This window comes from Xiphias gladius, chromosome 3 (genome assembly GCF_016859285.1).
Source record: "Xiphias gladius isolate SHS-SW01 ecotype Sanya breed wild chromosome 3, ASM1685928v1, whole genome shotgun sequence".
Taxonomy (NCBI): domain Eukaryota; kingdom Metazoa; phylum Chordata; class Actinopteri; order Istiophoriformes; family Xiphiidae; genus Xiphias; species Xiphias gladius.
Window position 1 is genome coordinate 25511891 of NC_053402.1, and position 20737 is coordinate 25532627.

General features: G+C 47.7%; 2 protein-coding genes and 1 long non-coding RNA gene across 15 annotated transcripts; 2 read left to right on the top strand and 1 right to left on the bottom strand.

Annotated features, from left to right (window-relative positions):
* The first annotated feature begins 305 nt into the window (after positions 1–305).
* On the top strand, positions 306–6393 carry utp18 (UTP18 small subunit processome component). Of its 2 annotated transcripts, none has more exons than XM_040124055.1 (13): positions 306–738; positions 1465–1613; positions 2359–2454; positions 2536–2597; positions 2674–2777; positions 3290–3415; positions 3527–3701; positions 3986–4086; positions 4220–4310; positions 4421–4544; positions 4945–5119; positions 5237–5379; positions 6067–6393. In XM_040124055.1, the coding sequence occupies exons 1-13, from the start codon at positions 520–522 to the stop codon at positions 6089–6091; spliced, it is 1590 nt and encodes a 529-aa protein (XP_039979989.1). In that variant the 5' UTR covers positions 306–519; the 3' UTR covers positions 6092–6393. The 2 variants fall into 2 exon arrangements, with proteins under 2 accessions (XP_039979989.1, XP_039979990.1); XM_040124056.1 differs by having other exon boundaries at positions 308–738; positions 1468–1613.
* Positions 6394–6469: 76 nt separating this feature from the next.
* On the bottom strand, positions 6470–8872 carry LOC120788346. 2 transcript variants are annotated; one of them, XR_005707221.1, is made up of 3 exons: positions 8312–8872; positions 7610–8211; positions 6470–7502 (listed from the first exon to the last, which is right to left on the bottom strand). It is a non-coding gene; the product is annotated as an uncharacterized LOC120788346 (long non-coding RNA). The 2 variants fall into 2 exon arrangements; XR_005707222.1 differs by having other exon boundaries at positions 7610–7844; positions 7954–8872.
* On the top strand, positions 7635–20265 carry LOC120788321 (E3 ubiquitin-protein ligase TRIM21-like). 11 transcript variants are annotated; one of them, XM_040124037.1, is made up of 14 exons: positions 9516–9577; positions 11109–11173; positions 12202–12331; positions 14127–14582; positions 15313–15417; positions 15545–15640; positions 16265–16498; positions 17231–17408; positions 18074–18163; positions 18368–18394; positions 18500–18526; positions 19059–19234; positions 19340–19495; positions 19809–20265. In XM_040124037.1, exons 3-14 carry the CDS (start codon positions 12212–12214, stop codon positions 20013–20015), a joined length of 1872 nt encoding a protein of 623 aa, XP_039979971.1. In that variant the 5' UTR covers positions 9516–9577; positions 11109–11173; positions 12202–12211; the 3' UTR covers positions 20016–20265. The 11 variants fall into 11 exon arrangements, with proteins under 11 accessions (XP_039979975.1, XP_039979969.1, XP_039979976.1 ...); XM_040124033.1 differs by having other exon boundaries at positions 9545–9736; XM_040124036.1 differs by having other exon boundaries at positions 9545–9736; positions 12205–12331.
* The last annotated feature ends 472 nt before the right edge of the window (positions 20266–20737 follow it).

The following is a 20737-nucleotide window of genomic DNA, read 5'->3' on the forward strand; positions in this document are numbered from 1 at the left end:
ACACCTGATTGATTGATTGATTGATTGATTGATTGATTGATTGATTGATACTTACATGGATGACAAAAACAGAAAAGGACTTCACAAACAAATAAATGAATAATAGGTATATAATTATTTCATTCATTAAATATTTAAATGTAAAATAAAGAGTGATGATTTAAATAATGTACTAATGAATGTATTAACCCACTAATGAACAGGTCGAATTAAAAATGAGTTTTTAAAAATACAACAAAGAGAGTTTCATCTTGGAGAATCCTCTTTTGGTCAGCACGCTGCAGTTCCGCCTCTGAGCGCTGGGGGGCAGACTTCTGTTTCCTGGTTCAGGGGTCACCTTTCCCGGAAGCACGTGATTAAACGGGGAGGAAAAGAAAACAGTGGGTCTCACATGTGCGAGCGTCAACCATTGCGTGCTCCTATAAAAAACTAAAAATACTGTGCTCCACATGTTGCTAAGGTTGGTTATAAAGTCATAGTTTTCTCTTAGGAATTTGGTTTAGCTGGTAGTTGAAAAACATGGAGGACATGAACGTTATCAAGCTACCGGTGACGGAGGAGAGAAGACCGGCCAAGAAGAGAGCACGACCGCCGAAGTTTGACCCAGAAGAAGAAGAAAAAAAACGGCAGAAAAACGTGAAGAGTCTGGCGGTGCTGGGAGAGAAGGACAGCTCGGTGAAACTGCTGGAGGAGCTGGTGTTCGGAGCGGAGGACGAGCTGGTGGAGAGACTCGTGGAGGTGACCTTCTTACCAGACTCCGTTCAGAAATGTGCCTGTTTAATGTTCTCGGGGGCAAAATTACCTGTGTTTGAGGGACAGAAATGACAACTTCCTAAATAATGGTCCGGTTCACTTGTTCCCTACCAGCAAAACCCGACTTCAGTCAGATGTCAACCAACTGTATTTTCGCTCTAGGCTCTTCGCTACCAGACTTAAGTAAAAAATCAGCTAATTTTATGTTCTCTTGCTCTTGTGTAGCCTTGCCTTAAAACAAACTTTGATCATTTTTCATCATTTTTCATTTCTTTACGGTAGGTCTGGCTCACTGGTTTTCTACTTGCAAACTTTAAACACAGGTTTATCAAAATTTTGTAAAAGAAAAAAACGCTGGCTCTGTGCTGCTTGCTGCCAGGCTCCATTTAAAAAAAAAAAAAAAAAAAAAAAAAAACCTGTTAATTTTAGGTCTCTATCACTATTGGCTATTGGCAGTGACTACAAAAGCCCTAATGTGTTGTGCTACCAGATGCGTGCGAACACTGACGAGTGAAGCAACAGAAACTTGTATAGTTTTTGAATGGAGTTTGGCTCGTCCTCAGAGAAAATGGAGCTCGACTGATGCACCAGATAATCACCTCCCTCGCTGACAAGTTGTTTTTAAAAATGTTCCTGTAATGTTTGAGACGGCAGCAGGTGTCCAGATCAGATCCCGCGTTGGCGTTTAAAACCCCACTTCCTGTCGTTTAGCAGGGGGATGAGGAGCCGACTGAAACTCTGTTGGTGGAGGACAAAGACGAGGAGTCCGCTGAATCCGAAGACGAGGACGAGGCTCGTGTGCAGCTCCAGCCGACCAGAAAGGCCGCCTGGGTGGACGAGGATGACGAGCTGGAGGAAGTGTGAGTGTGGGGCATGCGGGGTTTGCAGTGGGTCCGTCGTGCTGGTCTCTTCTTGCACGAGCACGAGCAGATTCGGGGTTAGTTTCATTCACTAAGAAGCTGTTTCTGGTTGAGGCTGCCGGTGCAGCTGCAGAGTCTCTCGCCAGCCGTGCGATGAGGGATCTGAACAGTGCCGGTGAGACGGAGCCGTCACCTTGGTCGGTCAGTGTTGTTAGATTCTCTGTGTCTTATCTGTCGTTTTCCCTCTCGGAATCCAAATTGACGGACAGGATGACGTCAGGGGGAAGATCGGTAGAAAGTGGGTGATGCAGCAGGACGGTGACCCTAAGAAAATCCACTAGAGAAAGACTTCAGACACAGAAAACCCACCTTCCAGTTCACAGCCTGACATGTTGTTGCTCCGGCTGGTAGAGAGAAACGATGGGTGGATTTTTTTTTTTCCCCCTTAAATTTCTGTGCCGTTTCTATTTTGCGGAAGCTGCTGTCGGTCTGAACAGGTCAGAGGAGTCACTGTGGGCGACACCTCCTCGCCTTTCGGTCCGTAGATTTCCTGTTCAGATGAAACGATGCATTAATGCAGCGTTGGCTCTGATCTGAACCCTCAGATCCACGTCGTCCCGAGAGGCCGTGGGAGGCATCCGATCGCGGTGCCACGTGTCCGGCCGAAGGCGGGGGAGGAAACGCGATCGACGCCGGAGAGACAGCTCCGGCGCGCAGGTCTTACATGTCTCTGTCTGTGTTTCAGGGTGGACATGAAGCACCGTTACCGCAGAGACCTGATCCGGGGCGAGGCCGAGTCCACCATGTCCAAACAGAAACTACGGCAGAGGATGAGGGAGCAGTGAGTGAACGCACACGTGAGCACACCTGTACACGCATCCACCCGTACACACTCTGTGGAGCTCACCCTGCCGTGTTTCAGGTTTCAGAAGTCGATGGGAGGAACTCCGTCCTGGGCAGAGAGCAGCGTCAAGAGGAGGACAGGTAGAGACACGGGAACGAGATTGAAATTCTCCTGTCTTCTGTACGAACCAGAATGACTCTTTCTGTGTCCCCGAAGCTGCCGATGATGACGATGAGGAGGAGGAGGAGGAGGACGACCTGCTGAGGAGGACGGGGAACTTTGTGGCGTCTTCAGACAGTCTGCCCAGCGGCGTCCTGAGGGTCAGTGATTCTAATCTGATCAATAACAGCAGCTCTTTGTTGTGACAGTAACATTTTTACAGTTGCGTCTCATTTCTTGGTCTCGTGCAGACTCCGTGTCGGGTCTGTGGTTTTGTGTCGATACAGCTGCATCTGCGTTTCCCAACATTAATGACTTCAGTCTGTCTCAGCCTGATTCTGCAGGAACCAACAGCAGAGTCAGTGTGTGGAGCTGCTCTTGATTCCCTGACTATCAGTCGTGGGTCTTTGCTCTTTATTTGAATCCTCATCAGCCGAGGCACATGCCCCCGGTCCTCCTGGTCCTCCTGGACACCTGGACTCCACACATGCCCCCTGGACTCCAGGGGGCATGTGTGGACTTCCCACATGCCCCCTGGTCCCCCTGGACTTCCCACATGCCCCCTGGTCCCCCTGGACTCCACACAAAGATCAGCCCCCCCTCCCGGTGAACCCTGCCCCCTGCTGGTGACGATGATGAACATTTGTTTACATTTTCTTCCCTCCTCTCGCAGATGAAGAAGTGTCTTCACGCCAACAGCGCTCGTCCGTCAGAGGACAGACTGACCACCGTCCAGTTCCACCCCTCCGCTCAGGTGGTCATGACGGCCGGCCTCGACCAATCGGTCTCCCTCTTTCAGGTACGGGCAGCCGGTCGTTCGTCTCTGGCGTCCGCCTGCAAAGATCTGAGGTCAGGTGGAGCAGAGATCGTGTGACTTTAAAAAAGTTTGCGTCTCCGTTTCCTCCTGCAGGTGGACGGGAAGACGAACCCGAAGATCCAGAGCATCCACCTGGAGCAGTTCCCGGTCCACACAGCTCGGTTCAGCCGGGACGGGGAGACGGTGATCGCCACCGGCCTGAAGAACAAGATGTTCTACCTGTACGACATGATGGAGGGCCGCGTCACACCTGTTCACACTGTCAGAGGTGAGACGCAGGTCAGAGGTCAGAGGTCAGAGGTCAGGAGGGGAACAAATGAGGACGACGCTGAAGAGCAGATTTTAGAACCTGCTGAAACGTTTGATAAGGATCATCGGGCCTGTTAAAGATTTCTAAAATAATTTGATGAATTTTTTAACATTTTTAAATTTAAAAATAAACCGACAGTCCCACCTTGTCCTACCTGTGGTACATGTACCTGTTGCCAGATCCGAGCTTCGGAACGAAAGCCGGCAAACAGCTGTCGGGGCTCACAATTGTTTGTTGTTCAGGTCTGAATGAAGCCAGAGTGAAGGAGTTCTCGGTCTGTCCTGAAGGAGGCGCTCTGCTGCTCACCGGGACCAACGGATACCTGCACCTGCTCACGCTCAAGGTAACGCCGGTCCTCGTGGATCCCAGAGAACTCTGGTCAGTTGGGCAGAGCTGTGTCGGTGGATTTTGTTTCTAGAAACCCGTGTGTGTGTGTGTGTGTGTGTGTGTGTGTGTGTGTGTGTGTGTGTGTTCAGACCAAGGAGGTGGTTCGCAGTATGAAGATTAACGGTAACGTCAGCGGAGTCGCCTTCTCCCACGACGGCGCCAAAGTCTTTGTCAACTCAGGTGAGTCCACGATGTTCAAAGAGTGTGTGACATCACATGTCACCTTCCTGTCAATCATGTGTCTTAAGGTGTGTGTGTGTGTGTGTGTGTGTGTGTGTGTGTGTGTGCAGAGGAGGGGGAGGTGTATGTGTGGGACATGCGCAGCAGTCGGTGTGTTAACAGGTTTACAGATGACGGCTGTGTGAAGGGGACGTCCATCGCCGCCTCGCGTAACGGACAGTACCTGGCCTGCGGGTAAGACACGCCCCCACACACTTCCTGCTTTGTGACTGGCTGACAGCTGTCCCCGGTGTTGGACCGACTCCAGGTGTCTACGCGGTGACACCTGGCTGAGCGAGAAAGAAACTGACTGAAGACCGGGTCGTTAGAAAAAAGCCATTTTTCCATTCGGGATCGTGTTTCCTTCTTCAGGCCTTTGTCTAAACTGTTACTGAATAATTTTACTTCTTCAGATCTGAAAAAATGAGTCAAATGAAATAACCTGAGAGGAAAAACCCCCCAGTGTTGTCAGAGCCTGTGAACAGGTGAGGGGGCGTCGCCTTTGTTTCCAGGTGTCAAACTAAAGGTTGGGAACCGGCGGTTTTAGTGAAAGTCGGATGCGGTTTTGTCAGTGTTGATCTCCTGTCCGTTTCAGCTCTCAGTCGGGCGTGGTCAACGTCTACTCTCAGGAGGCGTGTCTCAACTCGGCCAATCCCAAGCCTCTGAAAGCGGTGATGAACCTGCTGACCACGGCGACCTCCCTGACCTTTAACCCCACCTCTGAGATCCTGGCCATCGCCTCCAGAGCTGAGGACGAGGCCATACGGCTGGTAAGAAAAGGGGAGCGGGGCATCACGCCGACCCTGTGTCTGACCCGGTCCTGACCCGGTTCGGTCCTGGATCCTCCCCGGTTCTGTGCCGCCCTTGACCCGGTTCTGTCCCCTCAGGTCCACCTGCCCAGCCTCAGCGTCTTCTCCAACTTCCCCGTGTCGAAGAGGAAGATCGTTTATCGAGCCAGCTGCCTCGACTTCTCCCCACACAGCGGCTTCTTCTCATTGGCTAACAACAAAGGACAGGCCCCGCTCTTCAGGTCAGACGGCCAATCGGCTTCTCCGCACTTTTCTTTACTGCTAAAAAAAAAGTAACTAGTGTGCTAATGTTAGCATGTTAGCATGCCAGAGACTGACCACAGTGGCAGCAGGTTATAGATCATTTATTCACCGAATGTTTATTTTTACAGTGTGAAAAGCAAGTGTGTGTGTGTGTGTGTGTGTGTGTGTGTGTGTGTGTGTGTGTGTGTGTGTGTGTGTGTGTGTGTGTGTGTGTGTGTGTGTGTGTGTGTGTGTGTGTGTGTGTGTGGTATGAAACACAACACACGTGATGCAGTAAAATACCATAAAACTCAGTGACAAGTACTTAACCTTTAGTTTACCGACGTTCATATTACGTTATACACCCTCACTAACACACACACACACACACGTCCTTCACTGTTTCCTCCTGCACAGAATGAATTTAGAAAATGATCTGAGGTCAGCGCGACACTGGCGGAAGGTGAACTCAGAGTAGTAACGATGAGCATCGTCCGTCACGTCTTTCCCGTCAGGGCTCCTGCGGTGTGTCACAGCAGCGTCAGGCTGAATCCTACAGATTCAGGAAGCGTTAAGCTTCGGCGAGACACGGGCGGTGATGCCGCGTCGCGTGACGCGGGCCACGGGCCACGCGCGTGCGTCCCGAGACAGTTGTCTAACCGAGATCCTCTTGTGTCTGTGCTCAGGCTGCTGCACTACAAAGACTTCTGAAGGAGGAACTCTGGCCGACCGGAAATCTGTTCTAGCCCATGGTTAGAAACGCTGAGCTGAAACTCCTGCAGAGACTTTTCCAAATGATCGAATCTCGGCCAGGAACGAACTAAATCTACAAACGGGGGAAAAAGCATCGATGGGAACCGGACAGTCAACAGGGCTGAAACATGAAAAATCCCTGTGGAGTTCGGCCCGGACGCTGAAGATGGACGCACCGATGGGACTGAGAGGTGGTTTCCACATAAACCCTGTTTTTTATCATTTGTATGAGGTGATTGTATAAAAGAACTAAACCAGTTCATCGTGTGTCACGTCTGGTTTTTGTTTTTTTTATTCTGGGAACGAAAAGAGGGAGAATCCACCTTCTGACCAACTCTGATTGTGTCTCGTTAGTGAACCGGCCGATCCGTCCCGTCGTCGGCTGCTTCGAGGTTTAGGAGACACCGGCTCCTGAGCCAGATTCACTATGTTGACTTTAACTTCCTAATTGTGTCCATTATAATTTGGCTTCAGTGTCTTAATCCTGGTTTAACGACTCATAATTTTCACCTGCCAGCTTGTAACTTGTGACGTCACAGTTTAGGATTAAAAACATAACTCTGATTTACTGTCTCATAATTCTGACTTAAGAGAACCTGTACATTTGAATTAGCATCTGAAATTTTTCAATAAAAAAATCTTTTCTCATAAGTTAGAATCATCTAGATTTAGCAACTCGTAATTTTTCATCTTGATCATTTGGACAAACGAATAAAGTCGAGGAAGCGTAAATTTGACTTGGTGTCATTTTGACGTTGACTGTCTTTATTTGGACTCTGTCCCACAATTTTAGCTGAAAACTATTTGACTTTTTCATAAGTATGACTCAATAAATCATCATTGGGAGCGACTGTCTTCGTGCCCGTGAGAATTGTTATCCGTCTATTATCGGCTTCTTCGTGCACATTTCATCTATTTGGTTTTTGCCTTTTCTGGCTGAAATGAGCTTCCATACGGTGAAAAAGTCCTTTCGTCACACTCCAACAGAGTTGCACAACACGGACGAACCAGCCAATCGCAGGCCGCGACGACCAGCCGCCAAACGGGATCCACCACCTCACACCTTCCCCTGCGCGCTCACCCGCTGTCTCAGGAATGTCCTCGGTCCTGTCTGTCCTCGGGTTGAAAAATGGCAAACACGCGTCTCTGCCTCCGGAAAGACGCCCCCGAGCAAGGCACCGGCCGCTGACTGCTCCTCTCAGACCCACAGATCGGACGGGTCGACCCGGGTCACTCCGCAAACCCGGCACGGGAGTAGACCCTAGAAGACCCCCCTGTCGGCTGGAGCTTCTGTCTGTTGCTCCAGCTCAGAGCTCAGCCGGAGTTTTCCTCCATGCTGCAGCACAGAGCGTCCGGTGTTTCTGTCAATCTTTAGAAAAATGATTAAAATGAAAAAACCCCGACGAACGCGTTTTATTCCTGACTACGAACAAATCGGGAGGAGGATTGTGTGACGGGACAAATCATAAAACTCACCCGGCAACTTTGTGGAGCCGCCGTCGTTCAGGCGTGAGACCCGCCCCCCGGTGACATCACGGGCTGACAGTAACCTGAGTTTCAGGATTCTCGACGGAGAGACCCGGACTCCCTGGGACACAGGTAAGAAGCTGCTGCAGTCACGACTCGGCCCGAATGTCTTTTTAAATGTCTCAAACTGAAATTATGTCAGGAAACAAGTCGTTGGTTTTGAAACGGAGTCTCAGTTTTATCACTAAAAAAGAAAAAGTCTTTCTGCTCAGCGTCTTTCTGTTACTAATCGATTTGATTTAAATTCAGTGGTTCTGGGTTCCGCGAACCAAAGACCGGTTCCAGAAACTCACTCGGGGTTCTTGCTGCTGCGCGCTGATTTTTGAAGATCTGTGAAGGTTCAACTGTCTGTTTGTCTCAGAGCTGAACGGGGATCGGTCAGGACACCACACCTGTAATGATTCATCCAGACTGTACGTTAAAGGGGTAGTTCAACATTTTGTGAATCCTCCTCACGGAGAACGGGTGCTGGTTTAAAGGCAAAGGGGGTCACGGCAAATGCTGATCTGGTTTAGGTTTCTTCTCTGCTGGACACCGGGTCAAGCTCATTCCTGGGGAGGACAGGATGCATAGATGCTGTGTGAGGTGAATTAGAGCCAAAACCGCCCCCCTCCTCAGAGTCATAACCGAGTCGGTTCTGAAGACACAGACCTGGAACACGTTGATATGATTCGGTGAGACGTCCACTTCCTGAGGACGTCGTGACCTGTGACATCCCTCCAGAACAAAGCTCCAGAAATCCACTGAGAAACCAGAGGAACAAGAGGCTGCAGAACTTCATTCAGAATCTTCATGTTTTTAAGTTTCCCTCAGTGTCACAGTGATCCGGTGACAGTTGTCTCTACGTCCACGGCTGCACTGCAACAGGAGCTGATCACGGCTGGTTCAGCAGCTTTTAACGGGACAGTTTGACTAGATTTGAACTAACACAGGCTAAAAACACAGGGATCAAGCTGTAGCTCACAGGCAATGAATCCATGGCAACATTATATTTCCTGTTTACGTCCCCCAAAGTATTATGGGAGCTGGTATAAAATGGAACAAATAAGAGTAGTTAGTTACAAATGAAAGCGTGAGACAAAGAATAATAACAGGAAGACAAAGTTCATTAATCGTGATGGTGGAGCATTTAGCAGCTAAAGAGCCAGATGTTTCCCTCTGGAGCCGGTGGAGACCAAAACCAGAGCCAAGAGAGAGGGAGTACCGGGCCTAGATTCATCAGGTGGACTCAGACACCAGATCCAGATCAAGGATCATGTTGCTCTTTAACAGCTGGATGTGGAGATAAACAGCCGGTTCACAATATCAACTTAAGCTGATGGTACGTTAATGCTGTGTTCACCACTTGTTTCTGCTGGAAAGACAAACGTCAGTTATTGTCCATTTAAAGAGTTTTCTGTGAAACTGCAGATTTGAAAACACATTTAACTGAGAATCAGCTAAAAACCTCGGGACTCGACTCTGTAGCGTCAGGACAGGCCTGACAAACAGAAACCGGTTCCTGCGGAGCCGCTCTCCCTCGTTAAAGCCAGCGCGATGGATCAACAGGCAGCCAGAGAAGGAATTTCCTCCGAAGCTCTGCAGCCTGCTGAAGGGTTTCCTCGTTTCAATCAGTGTTTTATCAGCACTGTTCTCCAAGGTTCCCAATCTCATCATTCTCCGAGACTGTGGGTGTTTAATGTTTCTGGATGAGCTGTTCTCTGGGAACACCAGTGTTCCTGCTGCAGAAAACCGTTGAAGACGTTGGCGTCTGGCGGTGTTCTTCTCAGAATGTGTCCACACTCTGAACACTGACCCTGAACGCACCTTACATACAGCTCAGGTGGCTCCGCCCGCCTCTCTTCCTGCTCACACCTGCTCAGAACAGGTGGTTATCAGCCTCATCAGACAGGAGCACAGAGAGGAAACGGCCGACAGGTAGAGAAAACTGTCCGACTCTTGGTCTGTCTTCATACCTGTATCTACCCATATCTGTTCCAGCTTGTTGACTCACCTGGTTTGTTATTTTTAGCTTTTCTCTGAGTTCGGTCTGTTTGGAGGAATGTTGTTTGACCTGGTCCTGCTTTAAGTGACACTGTGAGTTAATGTAACAGGTCAGAACTGTTTTCACATTTTCTCTCCAGGCTCCACTGCACCAGGTTTCAATCTGGGCAGGTAAAATATCTCCAGTCACGTCTGCTTCCCCTTCATCTTTTATTTCTTATTTATTTATTTATTCCCATTGTGAGATAAAACCTGCATTAAGTCAAGTCACAGTTGCACACAGAGATATACAGGTACCAAGTGCAACCATGGAGGTGTCAAAAACCGTCCCCCTACTCAGAGTCATAACCGAGTCGGATCTGAAGACACAGACCTGGAACACGTTGATATGATTCGGTGAGACGTCCACTTCCTGAGGACGTCGTGACCTGTGACGTCCCTCCAGAATAAAGCTCCAGAAATCCACTGAGAAACCAGAGGAACAAGAGGCTGCAGAACTTCATTCAGAATCTTCATGTTTTTAAGTTTCCCTCAGTGTCACAGTGACCCAGTGACAGTTGTCTGAACATCCACGGCAACACTGAGAACAGGAGCTGATCACAGCTGATTCAGCAGCTTTTAATGGGACAGTTTGACTAGATTGACTAGAACAAGTGAAGTGCAGGTGAATCCAACAATCGCTTTGCTCTGCAGCAGATTCACGTTTTTCATGTGTTCTGGGGAAAAGAAACGTTCAGTCACCTGAACTCGTCTTCGTCGTCGTCCTTAAGAAATGACATATGATCGGTTCTGATCATTTCATTAAATTCACTGATATTAAACTGACCACAATAAATCCCTAAATAACCCGGTTCCTCGCTGGTTCCTCTCAAGGTTTCCGGTTCAGTAACACAAGGTGGGTCTGCTGGGAACAGTAAGGAGCCCTTTAGTATTTGGACAAATGTCCTTTTCTGCTCAGGATCAACATGTGGATCTCTTCACCCGCTGAACTCAAACTGGCCCTTGACTGGGCTCTTTCGACTCCAACTGGACTCTTTGAAGAGGGACCAGTCGCGTGGTCACGAGCGAGTTTTACGGTCATTTTATTTTATCATCGCTCGTAAATAATTTCTGTTTTGTTTGCATTTTCTTGTAGAGTTGTACGTGTTTTAGAGAGACGGGCATTGCGCGTTAGTCCAGAATAGAGATGCTGCGGAACGTTTTCATGCTGCAGGTAGTTTTTAGCAGCGTAGAGTCGATGGCTGATGTGTTTCAGATAGAGCTGCAACGATTGGTCGATTCATCAGTTAGTGGACAGAGAATGAATCGGCAGCCATGTTGATGATTGATCCATTGCTGAGAAAATAAACCTCACGTGTGAAGATTTGTGACTTTTCTCTGCTTCATATTGTTGTAAATGAACGACCTTCGGTTTTGGACTGTTGTTTGAACAAAACTAAACATTTTCACCATTTTCTAAACAAAGCGATCAGTCGATTAATCCAGTGGGTCGTCGGCAGACGGACTGACGAGCTGCAGCCACCGGTCACAGTGAGTTTGCTGCAGTTTGTTCGCTGTGTGAAGTTTGGTTTATAAATCAGACAGAGCCGGATCTTTACCAAGCTTCGGTCACGTTTCAGTTTCATCACCTGATGAGTTGTGTCCACTTTTTAAATGTATCTGATATTTGTAGTTAATTCGCAGGTGTCACATATTAAACACGATGAATATGCGAGATACGCTTTTTAGTTTTGTTAGAGCGCCCCCACGTCCCAGAAAGTCCTCCCTGATATCCCCGCTGATAAGCCCGAAGTCAGGGTGTGAGGCTGAGCTGAATTTATGAGTCTTCGCCTGAACGTAGACCATCAGCGACCATCAGTAAAAAGCTGAGTCTGCTTTTCACTCCTGAGCGTCGGGGTGTCAGGTGCGAGTCCACATCAGACCGAGTGAATTCCAGATTTTCAGTCCGCGTCACTTCTGGTCTCCAGCTGTGTCCGCATCAGGAAACAGGTTGAGAAAAGTGTTCAAATTCCATCTTCACGCTGCAGCAGAGGATTTTTGATCCAGATGTTCAGAACAGCAGCACCGAGCATCTGTGTCGTTAAACCACAGGCAGCTCGGGGAAAACTGAAGCTGGTTTAACACTCGTGTTTGTATTTAACTTTATTATAAATCAGCTAATAATAAAAATGGAGAAAACTTTTTAAACTAGTTCATTAATAAGTGGGAGCTAACTCTTCACCTCATCGAATATTAACCTGTTGGATTTTAAATGCTCCACAGTTTCTCACAGTTTTCTCCACAGGACCTGTCGTTAGTCTGCAGCTGTAAAACACCAGTAAGCTGACAGTTATCTCAGCAGCTCTGACCTCTGACCTCTGACCTCGGCCACGTTCCTCACACCCATGTTTAGGAGCTGGGGCTGCGACCCTCTCAAAATAAAAACCTAACGTACGATCAGAGCTTCACTGCCGGCGCTCAGAGACTTTTTCTTTTAAAGGAGACATGAGTGCTAGCAGGGACTGAGACGTGGTCTGACGTGGTCTGATGCGGTCTGTTTCCCCTGATCTGTCCTCCAGCAGCAGCAGTATGACGATGGCGGAGGCGGTGGACCCAGATCTGTTCTCGGAGCAGGAGTTAACCTGCTCCATCTGTCTGGACCTGTTCAGTGAACCGGTCTCGACTCCCTGTGGACACAACTTCTGCCAGGTAACGTCCAGACACAAAACACCTGAGGCCCAGGTCACGGGCCTGATACTCGCAAGGGGCGGATACTCGTGTCTCAGTTAGACCTTCGCGCCTCTCGGAGACTCTCGCATCATGTCCTCAGCGCCGTTACTGGGAATCTGGGGGTTTTGATGACCTGAGGAGGAGTTTACAGTCTAAAGTTACACAGAAATTACAAAGGGCGACTTCTGGAGGCCAATAGTGAACCAGCGCATCACAGTGAGTGTTAGAGCGGACTCGATAAAGCAGGTTTAGAAAACTCTGAACGGAGACGCTGGACCTGTGGCGATGCATTAAACAAACACCGGTGACACATTTGAATTATTATAACATTGCCAGTTTTTATAGCATTTCCTTCAAAAGAGCAAACATGGTGAAAGATTTGATATTTACGAAATTAATAAAATGATCTGAGCTGCATGAATCTGTCCTCATACTGAACCTGATGAACCTCAATTAAACCGGGTTCATGTCAGCTTTAAGTTAAACCGGGTCGGTCCGCGACAGGTTGCAGTTAAACCGGGTCCGTGACAGATTTAAGTTAAACCGGGTCCGCGACAGGTTGCAGTTAAACCGGGTCCGTGACAGATTTAAGTTAAACCGGGTCCGCGACAGGTTGCAGTTAAACCGGGTCCGTGACAGATTTAAGTTAAACCGGGTCCGCGACAGGTTGCAGTTAAACCGGGTCCGTGACAGATTTAAGTTGAACCGGGTCCGTGACAGATTTAAGTTAAACCGGGTCCGCGACAGGTTGCAGTTAAACCGGGTCCGTGACAGATTTAAGTTAAACCGGGTCCGTGACAGGTTGGAGTTAAACCGGGTCCGCGACAGGTTGCAGTTAAACCGGGTCCGTGACAGATTTAAGGTAAACCGGGTCCGCGACAAGTTGCAGTTAAACCGGGTCCGCGACAGATTTAAGTTAAACCGGGTCCGTGACAGGTTGGAGTTAAACCGGGTCCGCGACAGGTTGCAGTTAAACCGGGTCCGTGACAGATTTAAGGTAAACCGGGTCCGTGACAGATTTAAGTTAAACCGGGTCCGTGACAGATTTAAGTTAAACCGGGTCCGCGACAGGTTGCAGTTAAACCGGGTCCGTGACAGGTTGGAGTTAAACCGGGTCCGCGACAGGTTGCAGTTAAACCGGGTCCGTGACAGATTTAAGGTAAACCGGGTCCGCGACAGGTTGCAGTTAAACCGGGTCCGTGACAGATTTAAGTTAAACCGGGTCCGCGACAGGTTGCAGTTAAACCGGGTCCGCGTCAGCTTTAAGTTAAACCGGGTCAGCGACAGGTTGCAGTTAAACCGGGTCAGCGACAGGTTGCAGTTAAACCGGGTCCGCGACAGATTTAAGTTAAACCGGGTCCGCGACAGATTGCAGTTAAACCGGGTCCGCGACAGATTTAAGTTAAACCGGGTCCGCGACAGGTTGCAGTTAAACCGGGTCCGCGACAGGTTGCAGTTAAACCGGGTCCGCGACAGGTTGCAGTTAAACCGGATCCATGACAGATTTAAGGTAAACCGGGTCTGCGACAGATTTAAGTTAAACCGGGTCCGCGACAGATTTAAGTTAAACCGGGTCCGCGACAGGTTGCAGTTAAACCGGGTCCGTGACAGTTTTAAGTTAAACCGGGTCCGCGACAGGTTGCAGTTAAACCGGATCCATGACAGATTTAAGGTAAACCGGGTCTGCGACAGGTTGCAGTTAAACCGGATCCGCGACAGATTTAAGTTGCACCTGCTGTCTGAACCTCCTTCTTCTTCTACTCTTTCTTTGCAGGCCTGTATCGGAGGCTACTGGGCCTCCAGTCCGGTCTGTACCTGTCCTCTGTGTAAACGTCAGTTCAACGAACGTCCTCAGCTCAGCGTCAACAAAGTCTTCGCGCTCATCGCAGATAAATACAAACTGGCTCGTTACAGAGCCGCGGGGTTACCGATGCCGGTCGGTAACGGGACACCGATGATGCCGGGCGCCATGACAACGATCACGAACACCGGCAGCACCAATCCGTTTGTGACGCCGCCGCCGGCGTCAAACGAGGAGGTGGTGTGGTGTGACATCTGCACAGGTGTTAAACAGCCTGCCGTCAGCTCGTGTCTCACCTGCACGGCCTCGTACTGCACCGAGCATGTGCAGCCACATCAGACCACGCCCTTCTACTCCAAACACCCGCTGATGGACCCCCAGGAGGCCCTCAGGGGCCGCACCTGCTCCATACACCGCCGCCTGCTGGAGGTGCGTGGAAGTACACTGTCATCTTGATAAACAGGCCGTGGATACTGCAGTAATTTCGATGATGTTATTATTTGCAGTGTGAGTGAGTTTAGTTTAGATTTTCAGGGCGTCGAGGGTGTTGGTTTATCGAAGAATCCAGGTCCAGCCGCTCGAGTCAGTGGTTAAAAGTAAAACCCAGTAATAGATTATATATGAAATGACACCTACGTCGACCAACTCCACGTAAACAAATCTAAACAAGAAGCCTGCATTTAAAAGCTGACACATTACTGCACGTTAGAAAAGAAAAGAAATTATAGTCAAGGAGTCACTAAGGCAAATTGAGGAAGGCCATGATAATGTGGCTGAAAGCTTTGGAAGCAGTAAGTACTTCTGTCTCACTGTTGTTTCCGGGGTCAAGAATGAACCGTCACATTCAAATGTATATAAAGACAATAACATATTTAGAGTGTGTGTGTCTTTGCTTGTAGATTCAATTTAGAGGTGAAGTATTTTTCCGACCTGCTGGTGGCGCTAGGAGGAGGAGGAGGATTAATCCTCTGGGGAACATGAATCTAAACACGATCTTTCATAGTAGTCCATCGATAGTGACACGTTGGACAGAAAGTTGGACACAACGCTGTCCTCAGAGCCAAAAATCAGCCATGTCAATGATAACGCTGAACCAGCACGGTCTAAAAACAAACTGACCTTTTACCCCTCTGACTTCCTGATGTGTTTACCTGTGCAGGTGTACTGTCGGACATGTCAGCGTTGTATCTGTGCCATTTGTGTCCTGGAGGAACATCGAACGCACAAAACTGTCTCTGTCCAGACCGAGAGAATCAGCAAACAGGTAGCGAGGACAGAAATGTGATCGTATTATGAGCATCCCGCAGGACTGGTCCGATGGGAAAACGGCTAAAGCCGCTTACCGTGTCATTCGGCCAATAAAACGGACCCGTGTTCGCCTGTGTGTTCAGAAACAGGTAGCGAGGACGGAGCAGGAGATCCTGAACCGGATCAGAGAGAGAGAGATTCACGTGACCGAGCTGAAGCGGAAACTGGACGGAGTCAAGGTCAGACATGTTTGAGCGGGAACTTTGGTCCGGTCACAGTCGGTCCCGTGTTCCTGCGCCTTGCTCATGGGCCCTTCTGCTGCTGCTAGTGTTCCAGGCCTGAGACGCGGCAGACTGTGACAGATGGTGGTGATTGTGATGTTTTCTCAGAAGAGTGTGACGAGTTTTATGTGGCACTGCTTTTTCTGACGAACCCCCACAGACCCGAGCTAAAGTACCATCTGTCCTGTTCCACGTGCTAATTTGACCTGTTTTGAACTGTTATTTAACACTGTTAAGTATGTAAAAGTGCATTGTTGCGATGTTTTTAAAATAATTTCTGTGTTTGGGTCGCTGGTTTCCTCCTACCACCATTCAACCATTATCTTTAGCCCATTATTTCAACCCATATATTACTTTTAGCTATTTGTTTTAACTGTTTATCCATTTCCAGTGCTTAGACAAATATCCGGGGACATGGAATTTTCTGGAGACAGCATCACATAGACTGGCTACATAGTTCAGATTAAATAAAGAAGCTGACGTGATGAAACCCTCGTGGTACCTCACGTTTGATTCAAACCCCCCAGACGAAAACAGATTTTAATCATCATTTCAATCATTTTAATGGGATTTTTGTTCCAGAACTACGCAGATGGAGAGCAAGGTGAGGTTGAGCACCTGCTGGAAGAGGTGTCCAGTTCCCTGGACCGGATCCGGACTCAGGTGGTGGGCGGGATCCAGAACCAGCTGGATGCCGTGATGTCAAAGGGGGAGGGGCTAGTGAGCCGTCTGGAGGTGGAGCTTAGCCAGCTGATGGAAAGGAGGGCCACGCTGGAGGTCCAGGCCATCAGTCAGGACCACATCGGCTTCCTTCAGGTGAGAACCGAACACCTGTCGACACAAAAAACGTTAAGCAAAAACAACATTTTAATCACACTTTAACTTATAATAACGTGCTGTAATACTAGTGCTGACTGTACTGCAATGCAATGCTGTTTCCTTATTCTCATGTCTTCTAAATTGTTCATCAACTGGGGACTTTTGAGATTAGCTTTAGCCTCAGTCTGTTAGCTTTAGCCTTACAATGTTAGCTTTAGCCTTACAATGTTAGCTTTAGCCTTACAATGTTAGCTTTAGCCTTACAATGTTAACTTTAGCCTCAGTCTGTTAGCATAATAACATGTATGAAACCAGAACCAGCTTTTTTTTTCAACCAACTCATGGAGCTGACGTTAGCTTAATTAGCTAGCTTGCTAGAGCTACAGTTAAAGTTATGGCAGCAATGGTTGCTATCTACAAATTAGGAGCTGCTTTTGATTAGAATCTACTGTTTCAGTAATGACTACAGCAGAGTCTGGAATCACTCCCCGTTTAATACGCAGTGCGCTTTATTTACTGTCCACCATTTTGCTTCTGAATTCTGAATGTGTAAATGTATCCACCGTAGCAAGTTAAGGTCCAACATGTACACTACTCTCTGCTAACAATCCCATAATACAATGCAGGGCATTTTATAGATACGATGATTAGCGTGTAACGAGTCCACAGCCACCAGGAGTGAAGAACAGACCACTGTCCACTCCTTTACGCCTCCTCCGCTCTCCTCAGACTTTTGAGGAGGCCACAGCTCCCCTGGCTGAGGATCAGCAGAACGAGGTGGACGAGGACTCCGAGTTTTCCCTCCACTTCCAGCTGGGGGAGGTGAAGAGCTCTCTGACTGAGGTGAAGGACAAGATGGACGACATCAGGATGGGGGAGGTCCGGTCCAGAGGATCCAGGGGCTCCAGTGAGTTTACATCAGTTAGTAATCATCTCCTCCATGGAGGTTCTGTTTTCCCCCCAGTTCGTCTGTTGGTTCGTTTAACAGGATTACACTAAAACTACTGAACAAATTTGCACTGAACTTGGTGGAGGCCCGTTTACATTTTGGGGCAGATCCAGATCCTTCACTGTGAATTTAATTTTTTTCTCTGAAGTCTGTTGTATGTTGTTTGACATTGGCCTTGCGCTCTCTGCCCTCCTAGTTTAAATGTGTGTCGGTGGCTGTTAGAGCTGACGCTTAGTGTAATATCTTCTTGTAGGGTCAGCTAGACTTGATTTACACAGATATGAAAGGATAAAAGTTGATTGTACTAGTGAGTCCTGGTTATGCAGTAGTTTTTGATTGAATTCTGGTTCAAATAGAAAAATCTGGGATTGGGGAATGGGATTTTTAAGGCACCAAAAAAAGTAAATAAAACAAAAAAACAAAAACAAATTATATTTGGTGAAAAGAAGAAACAAAACGAAGAAAATTTAATTTCAAATGAAACCGTGTGAGTGTTTCAACCCAAACGTCCCCTGAGCTCAGTGCTGATATTTTATTAACTCTATCGTGTCAAGGGTTGGAATCTGGAGACCAGTAAGATAACGTTTCAGTGAGATGAGACGTCCGTCTGCTCTGTGTTTCAGTCTCGTCCGGCGATCTGATGGCGGCTGAGAGCGTGCTCAGCCTGAGAGGAAGCAGTGCCAATCTCCGGAAGAGTCAGTGGTCCCTGAGAGGTGAGGCCCCGATCCCAACATCAGCTGCTGCCGGGTTTACAGGGAACCTGCAGTAACGCTGGGGTGTTGTTGAGGCGTGCGATGCAGCTGGTCCGCAGCTGGTCCAGTGTCAGTCACTTTGAAAACAGACAGACACACACACTGTTTCAGCAGTGAGGACTTTTAAAGTGAAAAGACTCACTGTGGCTTCCTGTCCCCCTTTAGACCTGAAGAAGATCAGACCGGTCTCAGGTTTGTGTCGGACTGACTCACTTTCTTTTTCTCTTATAGTAAATTCTAAACATATTTGTGATATTTTTTGTGTATCATGGTGAAAATCAGTTTATTCTGTTGTAGGACATAAAAAAGCTCGAGTCTACATGGGTGAGTTTTTTTTATTTTTTATTCTTGTTTCATTATTACAGGTGGTTATTTAAAAAAACGTTGCCTGTCTCCACTTTCACCCACTGGAGTGAGGGTTTTTAAATCATTATTACTATTATCATTAAGCTTCATTAGTCAGACAGAATAACAACAAGAACTCTAAATATTAAACTGTAAATTAAATGATAGCACGACAACAAGTTAAACAACGTAAACATAAAATTTACCTGTAGCTTGAGCTGAATACTAACTGAAGCTGGCTAACATGCTAGAGTTAGCATTCATTTTTCAATTGGTTATCATTATAAATTAGTCTTGTTTCATTTTTTGCACAAAATGCTAACATGCTACTGTTAGCGTGCTAACAAGCAAAAACAGCAAACGTTAAAGGTGTATGTATGTTAGCCTGCTAATATTAGCACTCGACTCTAAGGACGGCCAAGCTAATATGCTGTTAGCAGTTAGCTTTGAGTGCCGCCCCCCCCAGGACAAGCTGTACGTGTGTTTTTGTTAATTTCCGCGTGGTTTCCAGAGGACGTGACGTTGAACCCGGTGACGGCGTATCCCTTCCTGATCCTGTCTGAAGACAGGAAGCAGGTAAAGCGAGGAGAGAAGCTGCAGTTCTACAGAAACAGTTCGCACAGGTTCGACGTGTGGTCCTGTGTCAGCGCTAAAGAGGGATTCGACTCAGGAAGGCACTACTGGGAGGTCAGACACACACACACACACACACACACACACACTCACACACTCTGTGGTCCAGGGCAGAGGGGGAAATGTAACCTCTGCTGTGTGTGGTCTCACCCGTGTCAGGTGTTTGTTGGGGAGAATAAGGACTGGAAGCTGGGTGTGCTCAGCGAGTCGGCTCAGAGGAAAGGTCTGTTCGACATGAGTCCTTCTAACGGATACTACGCCATCTGGTGGAGCGGCAGCCAGCTGAGAGCGCTCACTGCCCCGCCGCTTACCAAGGTCCGACCAGTCGCTGCAGTCACAGCTCTAAAGCAGTGGCCGTTTGAGCCAAAATGAAGGGATACTAGATCCGATTTAGGATTCAACATTTTTATTTTTGTCATTTTGTACATTTTATCTATTTTTTCTTTTGCCGGTGTAAATGTTCTTCCATAAACCTGGATTTTTGCTGACTTTAGTTTGTTTGTTGTTGGTCCCTGTGTTCAAAAGTGATAACCCGATTCTATTTACAGTACATTAGCTCATCGTGTCTTGACTGTGTTTCTGTGCATCCTGTTCCTAATCTCCGTTTACGTTGCTATCCGTCCTGCAGGTGAAGAGTCCTCAGAAGCTGCGTCAGGTGGGCGTCTTCCTGGACGTGGACGAGGGTCAGGTGTCCTTCTATAACGTGAAGTCGGGCTCAGAGATCTACAGCTTCAGCGGATCCTCCGAGTTCACCGAGAGGATGTTTCCTCTGCTGGGAACTGGAGACAAAGAGGTGCCCCTGGTCCTCATGACCACACAGCACCAGCTGGCCTGAGGGACCGGGGACCAGAGACAAGAGGGTGATACCCGAGAGAGAAAGAAGAGATGATCGGGAAATAATCAATGAGGGAGGAAAAAAGAGCTGGGGGATGCGGAGGTGTGCAGCTCGCACGTCGGGACAGAAACTGTATCTCCCTACACATTAAACCGACTTTGGTTTGTTTACACACGTGACAGAAATGGAAACATGCAGCAGTGTATTATTGCCACCATGACAAAAAATTAAAAAAACTTTCTTCAGTTTATTATGTTGAAAAAAGTGTCTTTGTACCAAGATCCAAAATATTTTTCAGGTTAGAACAAGAAACGTCTCATTTTAAAAGGATGCCTTCATTTTTTTTATAACAAAGTTTTGTGATATAAAACATAGGGCTGCACTTAACGGTTATTTTCATTATCGATTAACCCGTCCATTAATTGACTGATCAATTTTTTTATCGTCAAAAATGCCTGTTATAATTCCCACAGCCTAAGTTGGTGTCTTCAAGTGTCTTGTTTTGCTGACCAACGGTCAGAAACTCAAAAATACTCTATTTACTATCATGAAAGACAGAGAAAAGGATCAAATCCTCACGTTTGAGAAGCTTCAACCATGACATTTATGGTACTTTTGCTTCAAAAAAAAACATTTCAACGATTATCAAAACAGTTGCTGTCACTTGTTAAAATGAATGTAAATGTGGTGATGATGATGAGAAATAAATGTAACATTAAAAA